Here is a 17,816-nt window from a genome sequence, read left to right on the forward strand (position 1 = left end):
CGGCGGAGGCCCTGAAGTCGGAAGATAAGGCGGAACTCACCTTCCACAGGACACACCAGGCTTCAGCGTGGGCAATCAAGGCAGCCATTTCTAACACTTCTTTTGCTAGGACTTCGCTGTTATGGCTGCGCCAACTCCAGGCAAGTTTCCCCCCAGAGGAGGAGAGAACCCACCATGATTTAAAGAGGTTAGTGGCGGCAGCGGAATTCATGGCAGATTCATCATTGCACGCTGCAAATTATTCTGCCAGGGCAATAGCGTCCAACACCGCAGCATGCAGGTTAATGTGGCTTAGACAGTGGCGAGCCGACATTAAGGCGAAGTGGCGGTTGGCGGCTGCACCCTACAAGGGTGGCCTACTCTTTGGAGAGGCCTTCAATCCCTACCTAATAGAGAATAGGGACAAACGCAAGGTCCTGGCCCACCTATCAAGGACGGATAGGAGAGTCTCTTCCTATCCTTGCAGACAGTCTTTTCGGTCAGAAGCAGGTCCAGAACCTACTACCTTTTCCCGCCCTTATCAACCCTGAACGGACCGACAGGGCGACAAATCCGGTAACAGGGACAGATTCAGACAACAATTCCAATCAAAGCGGCCTTTCAAGGAGTGGGGGGTCGCCCTTTTCAGAAATCCAAGTGACGGCACGGAGGACTCCCCCATTGGTGGCAGGCTGGCTCTTTTCACTTACAAATGGCAAGCCACCACCACGGACCTTTGGGTTCTAAATACCGTCAGATTCGGTATTATTTGGTACTCCACTCGCAGCGCTGCAACATCAGCAGCTTGGGCGACTTAGGCACCGATTGAGGAAATATGTAGGGCGGCAATGTGGGTGTCATCTTCCCCTTTCATAAGACACTACAAGTTAGATAAGTTCTCATTGGCAGAGGCCTCATTCGGCAGGAGGGTCCTCTAATGCATAGTGTCAGGAAGTGGGACACAGGCCCAGATGGCTTCCCACCCATAGGGACAGTAAGGCTTTGGTACGTCCCATTGGTGGATTCTCCACTCGTCATGCTGGAGAAGGGGCGTTGTCTTATCTGAATGCCTTTTCTCAGCATGACGATGGAGAATCCACTTCCACCGTTAGGGCCATCAGGTCCTGTGCTGGGAAAATTGAGCCAACACGTGGGAAACATAGCCAACAGCTTCGCCTCAGTCGAGACTGGGAAGAGGAGGGCCCAGGAAGAGAGGCGTGACAAAAATTGGCTGACTTAGTTTACGGGCAGAAGACAAGCAAAACCCATTGGTGGATTCTCCATCGTCAGGCTGAGAAAAGGGGTTCAGGTAAGACAATGCCCCTTCTAATTTATTATTCATAGTTTAGCATTTTATCTGAAGTTTTCTACAGAGTAACATTCAGACAGAAAATTATATACAGTGGAATCATGTTTAATAGTTCAATGTGGGGGTCTCCTTTAAATTGAAAATATGTCATCCATATTGATATATAATGTAAATGATTAAAAATGCTATAAATAGGGGCATTTTGCTCATTGCATCCAAATTTGCTATATCAAGGTCCCCAAATCAAACTTTCATTGTACACATTTCTGTTAAATGAGGGTCTCCAAATTTGGCAATTTAAAGACTTGTGGATTTCAACTCTCAGAATTCCTCAGGCAGCCATGCTGGTTGGGGAATTCTGGGAGTTGAAATCCACAAGTCTTAAAATTGCCAAATTTGGAGACCCCTGCTATAAAATATGAATATCACTAGGGATCCTGTTATCAACAGTATTTCATGGGGCTGTGTGATATTGATAATAGGATGCATTCTTGACTTAATCCATATTGAATTTTCGTTTACTGGAAGTCTAGTGAGATGTGATAGTGATGGCAAATAATGATTAGTTGCTAAATTTCCTGTTTTGATTCTCATTAGGGTTTGAAGTGACACTAGTTGGGAAAGAATATTTTCAATTTGAATAATTTAGCTGTATAATCTACTATCGAACTTGTCCATCTGCTGACCTTTCTTGCACATTTATTTAAAGGTAGAAATAATGCAACTATACCTGTAGTTATGGTCAGCTATATAGGGAATCAAAGATCCCCTCCAGCTTCAGTAAGTAATATTCTAAGTAGGTCCCCAGCTGCTTTACCCCTAGCAATACACTGAATTTGGGGTATTTTTTTCTTTATAATCCTTGACCTGATCTGCCCAATTTTCATTTGTTGAGTTATTCTCCCATACTAGATTTGGTTCCATCTCATCCCATTTTCAGACAATTATTCTGCTATTATAGAAGGAAACATCCAAACAGATTCTTGAGTTTCTTTACATAATTTCTTTTCAGAATTCTGTTGAAAAGAATAGAATGCTTCAACTGCATCTTAACCACAATCTGAAACAGTGGTTTATTCTTGGATTACTAGTGGCTAGTGTTTAGTTCAGTGATTCTCAACCTTCCTAATGCCGCAACCCTTTAATACAGTTCCTCATGTTGTGGTGACCCCAACCCCCCATCCAGCTGGCCAGGGAGGGGGGGCAGGAAGGCCGCTCCGCCGGCTCCGCCCAGCCTGGTTGGAGAAGTGCCATTCCTCTCCCTCTTTCTCTCTTTCTTTCCTCTTTCTCTCTTTCCTCTTTCTTTCTTTCCTCTCTTTCTCTTTCTCTTTCCTCTCTCTCTTCCCTCTTTCTCTTTCTCTCTTTCCTCTTTCTCTTTCTCTTTCTCTCTTTCCTCTCTCTTTTCCTGTTTCTCTTTCATCTCTTTCTCTTTCCTCTTTCTCTTCTCTCTCTCCCTCTTTCCTCTCTTTCCCTCTTTCTCTTTCCTTTCCCCATTTTTCTTTCATCTCTCTCTTTCTCTTTTTCTCTCTTTCCTCTCTTTCTCTTTCTCTTTCTCTTTCCTCTCCTTCTCTCTCTCTTTCTCTTTCCTCTCCTTCTCTCTCTCTCTTTCTCTGTCTCTCTCTTTCCCCTCTCTTTCTCTTTCTCTTTCTCTCTCTCTTTCCTCTCTCTTTTCCTCTGTTTCTCTCTACTTTCCTCTTTTTCTTTCTCTTATGGCAGCATTGTCGGGGGTCCCTGCCGCCCCTGGCCTAGCCTCCACCGCGTCCTCAGCTGAACGGGCGGGGAGGGGAAGCAGGATGGGAGGCAGGGGCTGCAGCGGCAGCAGCGGCCACTGCTGCATTGTCGAGGTCCCTGCCGCCCCCGGCCTGGCCACCGCCCCCACCAGGACTCTATGCTGCCTGGCCTCGTCCTCTGTCCATCAATGGAGCCGCGGTGGGTCTGGTGCCGTGCAGCCAGCCAGCCCCTCCGCCAGCCCGGCTACTCCCCCCCAGGCACCCCTCTTCCTCCCGGCACCTGCCCGAGCCGCCGTGGGGCAGCAGGAGGAAGAAGGAGAGGAGAAGGGCGAGAAAACCACCGCTGCCCCAGCCGGGACTCCGCGCTGCCTGGCCTCGCCCTCCGCCCATCCGATGGAGCCGCGGTGGGGGCTGGTGCCGTGTGGCCCCTGACAGCCCCTCTGCCAGCCTGGCTGTTGCCCCCAGGCACCCCTTTTGCCCCAGCGCCCGCCTGAGCTGCCTTGGGGGCAGCAGGAGGAAGAAGGGGAGGAGGAAAAGGAGGGCAAGGAAACTGCTGCCAGTGCTGGGCCCCAGGAGGCGGCTCTCCTCTTCTACCTTTGTTAAATCTTTTTCTTCCTTCCCAGCAGCCTGGACTCCAACGGGCCTTCCTGGCCAGCGGGTCCAATGGTCGGGCTGGCTGGGGATCGCAGGGGCTGGTCTCCCTTGACCGCGGCTTGCAGGAGGGCTGTCCCGGTCAGCAGAGCCTCCAGCAGGCCACTCCCAGCAGGGATCTCAGGGCTTCCCCGGGCGGCTCCACAGCCACGAGGCCCTGGCCGCGCTTCTCCCAAGGGGTGGGGCACCTGGGCACAGGGCCAATCAGGAGCCCTGCAGGAGATAAGTCCGCCTGAGAGAGAGAGAGAAGGGAAATGAAAGTTTCTCTCTCTCTCTGCAAATGGTGGAAGCCATGCGGAGACGGATGCGGAGCGGTGTCTCAGTTCCTAAGACCATCGGAAATATGTGTTTTCCAATGGTCTTAGGCAACCCCTATGAAAGGGTCGTTCAACTCCCAAAAGGGTCGCGACCCACAGGTTGAGAACTGCTGCTTTAGTTAGACAACCATAATTTACGTGACACATAAATTATGAGTAGCTGTTGCTCTGACATTTCTTTTCTCTCCTGTAGACATGTGAAGAGTATTGCTTTTAAAATTAATGGGCCAATGGAAAGATTTGGCCAACACCACAGTGGAAAAAATTGAAATGATAAAATCACAAGTAACCACAGTCGTCTTTGCAGGAAATGTTGTAGAGATATGTTCCTTGATTAAAGGAAAAAGAGCTGGCACAAATTGCTGTTAGAGCAATTTGTGAGGTTTGTTTGCTGCCCTGGATGAATGTCTTGGCCATGATAGGGCTAACCACAAAAGATTATCATGCACATTCAGAATAATATTAAATCAAAATTTCAGGATAAAGGAAAAACATATGATTGAAAGGCTTATTATAGCCTCTATTAGTAAAATTGACATAATTGGTAAATCTTCAGATTTCATAATTTATCATATACATTAGTGCATGAGGCTAATCAGGATTCACTATTAAATGCTGTATAGCACATCACCTCAGAGTAATTTAATGTTGTATAGAAAATCAGAAAATATATAATAGGCTTTTAAATGTTTGGTATCTCCAAAATAATCCTGATTTCTTGGGATATTTTAATTAGCTTATATAGCAATAAATGTGATTGGTAAATTGTTTCAAATAGCGTATAAGACAACTTTCACAAGGGTTAAAATCGGCGCCGAAGTCGGGGGTCATCTTATACGCCGAGTCGTCTTATATGCCAGAAATACTGGTAGTTTCCGGCATATAAGATGACTTTCTAGGCATGCGACTCGGTGCCAAAGACGGGGGTCGTCTTATACGCCAGGTCGCCTTATACGCCGGCATATATGGTACATTTCTTTTGAACTTAGTTAATTGATGAACTAGAACAGTGATGGCGAACCTTTTAGAGACCGAGTGCCCAAACTGCAACCCGAAACCCATTTATGCATCGTTGGGTGCCAGGTGGGTGTGGCCCATTGGCTGGGTGTGCTCCATTGGCTGGGTGTGTCTGCAGTGGTAACAGCAGACTGGGTGGGACTAAAAAGTTCAATCAATCAATCAATTCCAACTTTGCAAGATCTTTTTTTTTCCCGCGAGAAGTTGAAATTGACTGATTGAATCTTTTTTTTTTTTTTTTTGTACATGGCGGTGGAGGCCTAAAGCGAAAAGGTTTCATAAAACCTAGCTGAAGGCCTAGGACTGGGGCAATGGCACGCATGCCCACAGAGAGGGCTCTGAGTGCCATCTCTGGCACCCGTGCCATAGGTTCGCCACCATTGAACTAGAACATAATTAAAATTCTAAGTCTATTTTTCTTATTTGTTCAAATATTTACTCTCTTTTTGTTCAATATGCTATTCTGAGTATAACCCATTATTAAAATTTATGTCCTGTCTATATCTTTAATCATAGTATATATTTTATATTTAATAATTTTTGCCAAATATCCAGACTTAATTATTAGTTTATATCACAATATTTGAAAATATTGAACCTGGATGACTATCATTCACATATATGCACAATAGCCTAGCATGCAACATGATGTTTACATACTAATTGTTGATAAATTGTTTTGATAGATTTAAGAGATTACACTGTTGTAGTGTTGTTTGTGAGTTGAAGCATATGCTGCATTTGTCCAATATATTTTCATTCTATTATATTTGGCAATCAGTTGTCTAAATAATTTACTGACATACTAAGCTATGGTAGAAAGATGTTTTATTTGACACTATCAGTTATACGTTACCTACGTACAAGGCATTCTTAAATTCAGTTTTTCCAAAATTGTATTCTAAATATATTTGTTAACTTTTTCACAAGGGTAACTAAAGTTTCCAAAAATAATGCAAGCAATAAAGGGGTAAATTGTCCGCTTTAACATACATCTAAAATTTTGCTTTGACATTTTAAAAGAAATATCAAATCAAATCTTCATTTTGACCCAGATAGGTTATTTTATAACACATACACACATACTTGCACACTCATATTTTGCATTTTTCCTCCAAGTGATATAATCTGTAGTAAAATATTTGGCAGAAGATGATTTTTCTTCCCTTAAAATGCCCCTAAATGTCAAGTGACTGTGGTGGAAGTTTAGCATTTCTAAAAATCATGTAAAGAGACACTTTCTATGTTATTTATAGTATTTAGAGGCCTCTTTTTCCTCATCATTTTCCTTCTTGTCTCCCACCCCACTCAGCAATCTTGGCTGCATTTTCCACATACGTTGTTCTTCATCCAGCTTATTGCTTAATAATTCAGTCATATGAACATGTGCTTAGAAATAGGTTCATTTCAGTGGAGCTTGGTCTCCTGGGTCCTTGCATTGTAGGGGTTTTATAATGATTTTGATACTTTTTCTTAATAAATGCCAGACATATTCCTTTAGCGCAGGAGTAGGCAACCTTGGCTCTTTTATAACTCTTGGACTCAGGAATTCTGGGAGTTGAAGTCCACGAGTCATAAAAGAGCTAAGGTTGCCTACTCCTGCTTTAGTGTAAAGTTGCTATAGTTTGTGGAAATATGAGTAATTTGTTTTAGTAATCAAGTAATCATGCAATTTGTTTGAACTAATTGCTCTATCCAATGTATTCCACTGTTAAAAAATGGGTTTTCCACAGGAACTCGGGAATCCGTGTGCAAATTAATACAAGGTATACCAAAACTTAGACCTCATAGACAATGACTGTATATAAATAACATTAAAATTCAAATTGGTTGCTTTTTTCTTTGAAATTTTTCTTTACTCATTTAACACCTGACCGTTGAGCATTCCTAAATACAGTAATATTTTCTTTTGGAAAAAAAATAATAGAATTAATAAAATGTATTATGATTGGCCTGTGGGGGGGCTGACTTTTGATACAACCTATGTAGTCATCTCACATTTGGATTACTGCAACATGCTCCACTTGGGGCTACTTCTGGTGCAGAATGCAGCAATGCAGACAGTTCTGGAACCTCCAGATTGGCCCAGGTAATTGCTATTGCATGAGCTGCACTGGTTGCCACTGTGTTTCTGAGTCCAATTCAAGGTGTTAGTTATGAATTTTAAAGCATGGAGCCAGGCTACCTGAGGTAAAGTCTCAGAATTAGGATTGGGCACACTCATTCTGTCAGAAGGGACATGCCGCAGATTCCATCAGTTAATGAATTCTGGCTAGTGTGATCCAGAAGAAAGGCCTTTTTCTCCCATGGCTCCTGCCCTTTGGAACATGATGCATCTTGAGGTAAGATTTCCCCCCACCCTCCTTGGCCTTCTGCAAGAGCCTCAAAACCTGGCTCTGCTGATGGGCCTGGGACCTCAGTGGGCGTGTTCCATGTTGAAGGTGGTTAATGGATTAGGAAGATTCTACCTCCACCCCTTAGTATTCCAGTTTTTAATTTTTTTAATCTGTGTATTTTAATATTTAATGTTTTTGGATGTTTGTAAGCTGCCCAGAGTCGCTTGACAGTGAGATGGGTAGCATAAATTTAATTAATAAATATATAGTTACAGAAAAAAGTAATGTAAGTAAATGAGATGGGCATTATCTGCCTATGGATTCATATTTAAATTGTGCATGGGTTTATTATACTGCCCTTTATAGATTAATAGTATATTGTTGAAGAAATGTTTTAATCATATATTTAGTATTTTCCATATATATTTGTTGTTAAGATCTCATTACAGTTTTGTTAAAAAAAATTTTTTATTAAAAGTTTTACAATTTTACAATAATATCCCTCACCCACTACCTCCCAGCCCTACCAAAAACCCTCCCCCCCCCTTCCCAGAGCTGAATACAGGGTTAACAAGAACTAAAAATACAAAACATTAAAACTTAAGTAAACCTAAAACAAAAATTACATTAAAAAATCCAATATATATATATATAATAAAAAGATCCAATATATATATATAATAAAAAATACTTATTATCTTAAACTTTAAACATAAATTATTCAAAAGCTAAATAATATCTTTTAATATCATACTTATACTGTATAAAATTTATCCATCTTTTCCACACCAAAATGTATTTCTCTTATGATTGATCTTTCAAATAAGAGAAATTTTTGCCATTTCAGATAGATAAGAAACTTTAAAAAACCATTCCTCCAAGGTAGGCAAAAATTCCTGCTTCCAATATTGTCCTATCAACAACCTTGCCGCAGTAATTAGATTTAACATTAAACTAAGGTCTATAATTTTTGGGTAAAGTAAGATCTTAATCCTCTTTTGGAATCAAAGATATAAAAGCCCTACCCCAAGACGGGGGGGGGGGGTCTCTATTCCCTGTAATATCTTGTTAAAAAGTTCCTTTAAAGGTTCTATCAACTCATCCATCAAAGTTTTATAATAAATTGATGTCAATGCTGGCTGTGGAATTCTGAGAGTTGAAGTCCACATGCCTTAAAATTGTCAAGGTTGAGAAACACTGGTCTAAAATTATAGCTGTTCAAATGAATATTTTAAAATATGTTTTAACTATGAACAAAAAAATTGGTTAAAAAACCTTGGCTGAGAGCCAAAATAGAGGTGGATTTTCAACTTTTTTAAAAAATAGCAATCAGCAGGGGTTCAGGTTTTGATTCTGAGACAAGCTGTGGTACTTGGCAAAATTGTATGTACCCCTACTCTGAGGAATAATGAATAGATTTATAGTGGGAAAAATTATTCAAGGTCAAAATGATTAAAAACACTTATTCAGCATTATATTTGAACTCAAAAGTCAACCTTCTGTTAGCTACCTGTCCATGTATGAGCAAGTAGTGATTTTTAGAGCTATGAATATCCCTTGAAATAAGTATTTTGCAAAATGCAGTTGTGCATATAAAGCATCTCTTTTCAAATCACAAAGCAAGCAGCTTTTTCCCAGCTGAGCAGCCATGCATGCAGAAACAAATCTGAGAAAGGATGTAGCTGTTTTAATGATTAAAAAAATGACATACAGTGGGGCAAAAAAGTATTTAGTCAGCCACCAATTGTGCAAGTTCTCCCACTTGAAAAGATGAGAGAGGCCTGTAATTGTCATCATAGGTAGACCTCAACTATAAGAGACAAAATGAGAAAACAAATCCAGACAATCACATTGTCTGATTTGGAAAGAATTTATTTGCAAATTATGGTGGAAAATCTATGTACAGTATGTGGTCACCTACAAACAAGCAAGATTTCTGGCTCTCACAGACCTGTAACTTCTTCTTTAAGAGGCTCCTCTGTCCTCCACTCATTACCTTGTATTAATGGCACCTGTTTGAACTTGTTATCAGTATAAAAGACACCTGTCCACACCCTCAAACAGTCACACTCCAAACTCCACTATGGTGAAGACCAAAGAGCTGTCGAAGGACACCAGAAACAAAATTGTAGACCTGCACCAGGCTGGGAAGACTGAATCTGCAATAGGCAAGCAACTTGGTGTGAAAAAATCAACTGTGGGAGCAATAATTAGAAAATGGAAGACATACAAGACCACTGATAATCTCCCTCGATCTGGGGCTCCACACAAGATCTCACCCCGTGGGGTCAACATGATCACAAGAACGGTGAGCAAAAATCCCAGAACCACACGGGGGGACCTAGTAAATGACCTGCAGAGAGCTGGGACTTATGTAACAAAGGCAACCATCAGTAACACACTACACCACCAGGGACTCAGATCCCGCAGTGCCAGACATGTTCCCCTGCTTAAGCCAGTACATGTCCAGGCCCGTCTGAAATTTGCTAGAAAGCATTTGGATGATCCAGAAGAGGATTGGGAGAATGCACTATGTTCAGATGAAACCAAAGTAGAACTGTTTGGTAGAAACACAATTCGTCATGTTTGGAGGAGAGAGAATGCTGAGTTGCATTCAAAGAACACCATACCTACTGTGAAGCATGGGGGTGGCAACATCATGCTTTGGGGCTGTTTTTCTGCAAAGGGACCAGGACGACTGATCCGTGTACAGGAAAGAATGAATGGGGCCATGTATCGTGAGATTTTGAGTACAAACCTCCTTCCATCAGCAAGGGCATTGAAGATGAAACGTGGCTGGGTCTTTCAGCATGACAATGATCCCAAACACACCGCCGGGGCAACGAAGGAGTGGCTTCGTAAGAAGCATTTCAAGGTCCTGGAGTGGCCTAGCCAGTCTCCAGATCTCAACCCCATAGAAAACCTTTGGAGGGAGTTGAAAGTCTGTGTTGCCCAGCGACAGCCCCAAAACATCACTGTTCTAGAGGAGATCTGCATGGAGGAATGGGCCAATATACCAGCAACAGTGTGTGCCAACCTTGTGAAGACTTACAGAAAACGTTTGACCTCTGTCATTGCCAACAAAAGATATATAACAAAGTATTGAGATGAACTTTTGATGTTGACCACATACTTATTTTCCACCATAATTTGTAAATAAATTCTTTCCAAATCAGACAATGTGATTGTCTGGATTTGTTTTCTCATTTTGTCTCTCATAGTTGAGGTCTACAGTTCCTATGATGACAATTACAGGCCTCTCTCATCTTTTTAAGTGGGAGAACTTGCACAATTGGTGGCTGACTAAATACTTTTTTGCCCCACTGTACGTACAGAGATTTCCGTATTCAGCACTGTGGATATCTGTGTGTGCTTGTCTGTAGTAAAACAACTAATTTCACAATAATAAATCTGTGCAGGTTCTGCTGTTATTGGTTACTGAATGCAGGGCTATTTCAGGGGAGAATAAAGATTTTTGCTATGCTTGTATGAAGTCATACAGTACAGTAATGTGTTATGGCTCTCTTAATGAGACTTTCATAATTTTCAATATTGAAGGACTGTGTTGACATAACACTTGAAGCTATGACTTGCTGAAAAGTATATAGGAAACATATATTGAGATATGTAGTGTGGGATCCTACTTATATAAGGTCTTTTGTCCCGGAAATAATGAGGGATATTGAGAATTGTAAAACCATATTCTAGACCCATGATACTAAGGTTGAAAACTGGCTTCCTAAGGACCTATTGAACTTGCAGAGGTGAGAAAGAAACTCCCCAGATTGAAGTTCTGCAACTATTCTAGGTTTCCTGCTCCTAGATGAAACACATAATCATCAAAGAGAGTTATTTTTCATTCCTGCAATTGGTACTTCCAGTCTAGTCTGTGATAAGTTGTGCACTGCAGATTAGCTTAAACTAGTGACTTATTTGAACAATTCGCTTCGATAAATGAATGTCACCCTCCCCTTTTACTTTCTTCTCTCAATTCCATATATGTAACCTATATCTGTTCAGGAATTACAGATACTGTAGAACAGTGATGGTGAACCTTTTAGAGACCGAGTGCCCAAACTGCAAGCCAAAACCCACTTATCCCTCGTCGGGTGGTGGGTGAGTGTGGCCCATTGGCGGGGTGTGGCCCATTGGGTGGGCGTGGCTGTGGTGCTAACGGCAGACTGGGTAGGACTAAAACGTTCAATCAATCAATTCCAACATTGCAATATCTTTTTTTTTCCTGCGAGAAGTTGAAATTGACTGATTGATTGAACCTTTTTTTTTTTTTTTTGCACACGGCAGCAGAGGCCGGAAACGAAAAGGTTTTATAAAACCCAGCTGAAAGCCTAGGACTGGGGCAACGGTGCATGTGCCCACAGAGAGGGCTCTGAGTGCCGCCCCTGGCACCTGTGCCATAGGTTCGCCACCACTGCTGTAGAAAATGAAAAATCTTTTCTGAAAGGATTTTGTCATTCTATTTAATAGAATGAATATTGATTGTATCCATTAGAATAATGTGGTACGGTCTTGTTTCTTTAAAAAAATCTTAAATTCATATTTTAATGTTTATGAAATTTAATTACAAAGAATTTAATTGTTCTCACAGATAAATATTTTGGTAGTAGCTTGGGCCAAAATTTAATGTTAAATATGTTATTTTTACAAATATTTTAGTACTTTTTAAAGGACTTGCCTAAACTGGGTTCCCACAGTACATGTGTTTTATTTTGTTTTGTCTTAATGTGTTACATGAATCAAGCCATCATGGTTTAAGCATGCTTTATGAATTTAGTTACTGTGATTTCTTTAATAAATAATTATTAAAACAAAACTTGGCTGACAGTGATGTAAGACTCCAGTTTGAATAAGTAGGAAATAGCCAAAAAAAATTTTTAAAAGCCAAATGTATTCCATTTCTTTCCTAGGCCCTTGATGAACCGCCATATTTGACAGTAGGCACTGATGTGAGTGCAAAATATAGAGGTGCCTTTTGCGAAGCCAAGATAAAAACAGCAAAAAGACTAGTTAAAGTCAAGGTATGTATGTATATATGTGCATTTATAAACTCATTTTAGGTAGAATACATAACTGATGAACTCTTGAGGAGTAATCTCTTGTGACTATTTTCGTAAGAGCAAGTGTTTTGTCAGGCTTCACTTTTTCTCCCATTTGATTAGCTAGGCTCATAGCAATTGAAGGCATATAAGAAATAAAGAGCATAGTGTTTGAATGGAAATGTAGTAGTTATTTCTGCTAAATTTACCTATAACATTAATATAATGAATATGGATAAAAGGAAAAGCACTGTATGATTGTGTATGCACGTATTCCCATTTAACAGACACTTTCTAAATCCTTCTGATTATGATACTGACTTTCCAATCTATAGTCTGCATACAGTTGCAGAAAATCCATTTTACTCAGGCTTGCACAAGAGATGTTGAGTCAATGTTTGTTTCCATAAATCCAAGTTCCAAATATTGTGTTTGCTATCTAACTAGGACCTATTTCCATTTACTCTTGAATAAGTAACATATGGATTGTAATTCTGTTTGCAAGATTGAAAGCATGAATTACTTAAACTGATCAATTTCTTAATTAAATATATGTAATTCAAATAGGACAAAATAATTATACCTTTTGGCCAAAGCAAAAATCAATCTCGCCTCCAAAATTCTCAAATTTGGCATATTTTGAAGTAAGCTCTCTCTTAATGTCTATGGAGATTCTCAGTAATCCAGGTCATAGTTGTCCCAAAGATGCTTTTTCACGAGAGAACTGGACTTTCTTGTTTTTCTTTGAAGATATTTCACTTCTCATCCAAGAAGCCTCTTCAGCTCTGATGAAGCTTCTTGGATGAGAAGTGAAATGTCTTCAAAGAAAAACAAGTCCAGTTGCCTCATGAAAAAGCATCTTTGGGATAAGCTCTCACTTGTTTTCATATATTCTTGTCATCAGTTGTTCTACTTGCTTTTTTCCAAATTATGGGAAGCTAAAACTCTATCACACAAAAATAAATGTGCATACTTATCATTAGCCAATTTGTACTCCTGGTAAGAATATTAGCCTTTGTGTTCTTAATCTTTAAATCCTTAGGGCTATATTTAGATTGCTGTTTCAGGAATTTTTGGGTCCACCTCATGGAACTCCTTTTAACATAATCTCAAAATCTGAACCAGAATTTCCCCCAAGCAAACTTGAAGACTTTAGGGGAGAAAACAAGTTTATTTGATTGATGCCTGAATTAGACTTCACTCCATGTACTAACCTCTCATTGATACTATATGTATCAATGCAATATTATTTAATCTTTCTCTTGTAGCATTTTTTGGTGCCATTTTACCAGAGATATTGAAGTCATTGGCTTCCAGGTTTTTTTATTTTTTAAAAATGGAGTTTTTAAGGGCCAGGGTATATTTTTAGAGTAACACTTAGAAATGCTTATTGATAGGGGAATACTTATATCTCTTTATAGCTATATCCTAATTGTTTTTATCCGTATGGTTTAGAGAATGATAAATTGATGTGAAGTTTGATTTCATTTTATCTTCCCGTGGCTATATAATTAAGTTGGAACCACAGAACTTTGCTGAAATCCACATTTCAGATATTTTGTAGGTGAGGCAAGAGAAAGTTGTAGAGCATGAAGATGAAAGAATAGTTGATGTTATGAACTACTTGTATAATTCTAACCTAATGATATTGTTATTGATTGGATTTATGTGTTTTCTTTTAAAGACTCAGGGAAGCATCTATCTTCCAACAGTCACGGTTAGGTTGGGCTGAGAGTTACTTGTTCAAAATCATCTAATTACCTAACTTAACTTTTATTGTTGGAAGATAGATGCAGAAATTTAAAGAAAATTTTCCTGTATCTGCATCTATATCCTTGTATTCCTTTATAAGGGGGAAAAGGATAATAAATCAATTGATCTTTATAAATGTGTAATAATTTTGATCTTTCAATTCTATTACAATCTGGTTGTTCCACTATGAGAGAAAAGTGGTAACAGATGAAAAATGCAAAATTTGAGTTTCAGTCGAACATCAATAGCATTGTCTAATAGCAATTGCAAATAGGTTATGCTCAGGTTCAGAAATACGATAGCCATTCTTACGTTGTTTTAAATGTATTTACAATTTCATTTTCTAGGTAACATTTAGGCATGATTCATCAACTTTAGAAGTTCAGGATGATCACATAAAAGGCCCTTTAAAGGTAACATATTTGAATAATTGCTGAAAAAATGAATAATTCTTGGAAAATTTAGAGTGTATTTGAAGTGTATAAGTGTATTTGAAATATATTAAAATTGAATCAATATAGCATTGACATTATCCTCTGAATACAAACATTTATTATTTAAAAACACTGAAATGTAATTTGCTGAATAATGTTATGTGTTGTAGGATTTAAGAGCCTATTCTAATTGCAAGATTTTGTTGTTTTCTGTATAGTGAATAGTAGAAAACAATACGTAATGTATATTTATTTATTCAATTTATATAGTAGCCCATCTCAAATAAGTGACACTGGGCAGTTATATAAATTGAATATTTGTTGGGTATCAGTCAACATCTTCTACTAAATACTTGTGGAAGTGTAATTGTATATTTCTATTAAAGATGTATAGAGATTACCAGTGTGCAGCCTGTGAACTTCAGGCTGCAATCAATTCTCAGAATCTTTACCTTCAACCTGCCACAGGTCCCCATCTCTGGAATACATTTCTCTTACAGGCTTGACATAAAACATGGCTGGAGGGAATGTTATTGTTGTATGAAAGAATTACTCATCTGTTTTTCACGAGTGCCAATCACTGAGCTCATCAGTTTCACAGAAAAAAAAACCTTAAGTATATAAAGGAAAATTCCTAGTAAAAGAAAATCTGCACAATTTTTTTTCTAGAAATTTTTGAGAGAATCATCAGGCAGGTGACTGGTGTCAGTAGGATATAACACTGTTGCATAATATACCAGGATTTTCATAAAGCTTTGACCGAGTTACTCATCAAAAGCTCTTAAGTAAATCTGATGGTCATAGAATAAGAGAATCTATCTTTTTGTGATTTGCTAGCTGAGTAAACAGGAATAACTTCATAAATTATTTTAATGTAGGAGTAAGCAATGAATTGGACAAATTTGCAGATGAATCAAATGACTTGAGATAATGAAAATCAAATGTGATTGCAAGAGCTCTAGAAGAGTGTTTAAACTGAATAAATGGTCAGTCATATGGAAAATGAAATTCAGTTAATTTGAGTAAATATAATATGATACAAAGTTTTTGGATAAATTTATCATAGACAAGTCTATCAGTCTTAACTGTTCTGTCACATCTCTACTTTGGGAGCCACATGCCTTCAAATGCAACAGTGGCAGAAAAGACATAAGGACTAAGATGGGCTTTGATGTGATCCAACAAGCTCTTCTTACTATTCTTTTATACAATATTAAGTACTCTGGAAAGATTTCTCATAAAAGAGTAATTGCTAGATACTATGTAGTTTAGAAAATGGCAGTCTGTTTTCTGACTTAAGACAATCCTTCACCTCCCCTTCCTTTCACTTTTTGCAAGGAATGTATGGACTGTACATTATGTTAAGTAGTATCACAAAAATTGTTGCTAATCGAAATACAGTCCTTTATTCTACTGAAATGATATATTTCCCTTTATACTGGTGAGAGAAGTTCCTGTATTATAATGTTCAAACTGCACATTGCAGTAACATTCTAGGCATCTCTTAGAAAACAAAGTATCTCCTTATGACTAATTTCTTTTCATTACCTTTAAAATGGAAATCAACCGCAGTCTCCTGTGATGGAGAGAAAGTAGTTTCCTTTTGCTGGCTATAATATTAATTGATCCTTACCTTTGTACTCATAGAAAATATAAAAGTAGAAAGAAAGGAAAGATGGTGATTAACAAAAAGGAATGTATGAGTATTAAATTGAACATTTAAAAAAAAATTGGTGCTTTCCTTTCTTTCTTGTCCAAAATAAGTCTTCTATAATGATTAGAGATGTTCTCTTCGATCTTCTTTGATATGCAGAGAAGCTGAAGCTATATTGCACATAACTCTTTCAGACTTTTAACCCTCAGTACTAAGAAGCTTGTCTGGCTTTTGTTTTAGGTACTATTTTAGTGAACCATTTTGACATCAACTCTTTTTCACCATCTGCTGGCAGTAAGGAAGTAATATAAAGCACATCATGTACATGAGAAAAAGATTTTTTTAAAAAACAATACCTCTTTTGCAAATAATTTGAACAGGCTGATCAATGATTGTTTTACAAATTTTGTCCCACAGAGATTAGGCCAATCTCTGTGGGACAAAATTAAGCTAAATGTCTATCATGAGTGTTTCAGTTATGTGTGAATAAGATACTTTAGTACATCTTTACATTGGTACATTTCAGTAGTATATTGTCACATTTCAACAGCAGGAATGTTATACTGCTATAACTTTTCCTCTGTTTTGAAAAATCGTCAGTATAAGATTCTTAACTGTTCAGAATACTTTAGCAATAGAATTTAGATAATTATAATAAAAGTCTTTTCATTTCCAAAATAAATTTAGTATCCATATTGCAACACTGTGCTACTCAGGTGTCATGGCTTTTTATCCTTGTTGTATGTGTATTCCTGAAGGACAGAACTGTTGTAATAAAAAACAGTCTGAAATGTGCAGTCAGAAAATAAAGATATCTATTCCCTCCTTCCATCCCATCACTTGTGTAGCTTTGTCAATTTTTTGGATCTTCAACACATCATATTTTGTCTTTTTTTTTAAAATCATTTTTATATACTACATTTTTATATACTATGTGCACCCTCAGTGTTGATTTCTGGCAACTGCCTGGAGAAATCCCTGCAGTTTTGCCGGCAGGATTTTCAGTTTTTCCTTTGCTTCCTTCCTAAGGTTGAGAAAGTGTGGCTGGCTCAAGGTCACCCAAGAGGCTTTGAAATTAAGGTGGGAATAGAATTCATGGTCTCCTCAGATTTCTAGTCTGGTGTTGTAACCACTATACCAAACTGGTTTTCATATGCTACTGTACATGAGTATAAAAACTACATTTAATAAAATAAGAAGTGAAGTGCTTCAGTGTTTCATAACCAAGTGCCTCTTTAAAAACCTTTAAAGTTGTTTTTGTTGTAGGTAGGAACTGTGGTGGAAGTCAGGAATCCAGATGGAGCTTATCAGGAGGCTGTCATCAATAAATTAACAGATGCTAGCTGGTATACTGTAGGTAAGGAAACCTTAAATTTCTTTTTACACAATTGAAAAATTAAGTTTGGAAAAAATGTACTTTTTCCTATAATATTCCCCAAGGGATGGTTTTTGTATTCAATGAGTACTTTTAGTTTCAATATAATATCTCCTCTGAAATGGATATGCAATCATTTAAGAATGTTTTGGGACAGAATCTGCTTGATAATGATAAAAAGACAAATAGAGATAGGAAACAAGAGTTA

General features: G+C 38.5%; 1 protein-coding gene across 4 annotated transcripts in view; it reads left to right on the forward strand.

The window, feature by feature from the left end:
* Positions 1–17,816, forward strand: part of ARID4B (AT-rich interaction domain 4B) — a 98,517-nt gene that overhangs the window by 19,574 nt on the left and 61,127 nt on the right. For all 4 annotated transcript variants that reach the window (XM_039352994.1, XM_039352993.1, XM_039352992.1 and 1 more), the window contains exons 3-5: positions 12,265–12,375; positions 14,493–14,558; positions 17,500–17,590. In XM_039352994.1, coding sequence (XP_039208928.1) covers positions 12,265–12,375; positions 14,493–14,558; positions 17,500–17,590 — 268 coding nt within the window. The remainder of the gene's footprint in view (positions 1–12,264; positions 12,376–14,492; positions 14,559–17,499; positions 17,591–17,816) is intronic.

The sequence above is a fragment of the Crotalus tigris genome, unplaced genomic scaffold, assembly GCF_016545835.1.
Source record: "Crotalus tigris isolate CLP2741 ecotype Arizona unplaced genomic scaffold, ASM1654583v1 scf7180000018486.1709376, whole genome shotgun sequence".
Lineage (NCBI taxonomy): Eukaryota > Metazoa > Chordata > Lepidosauria > Squamata > Viperidae > Crotalus > Crotalus tigris.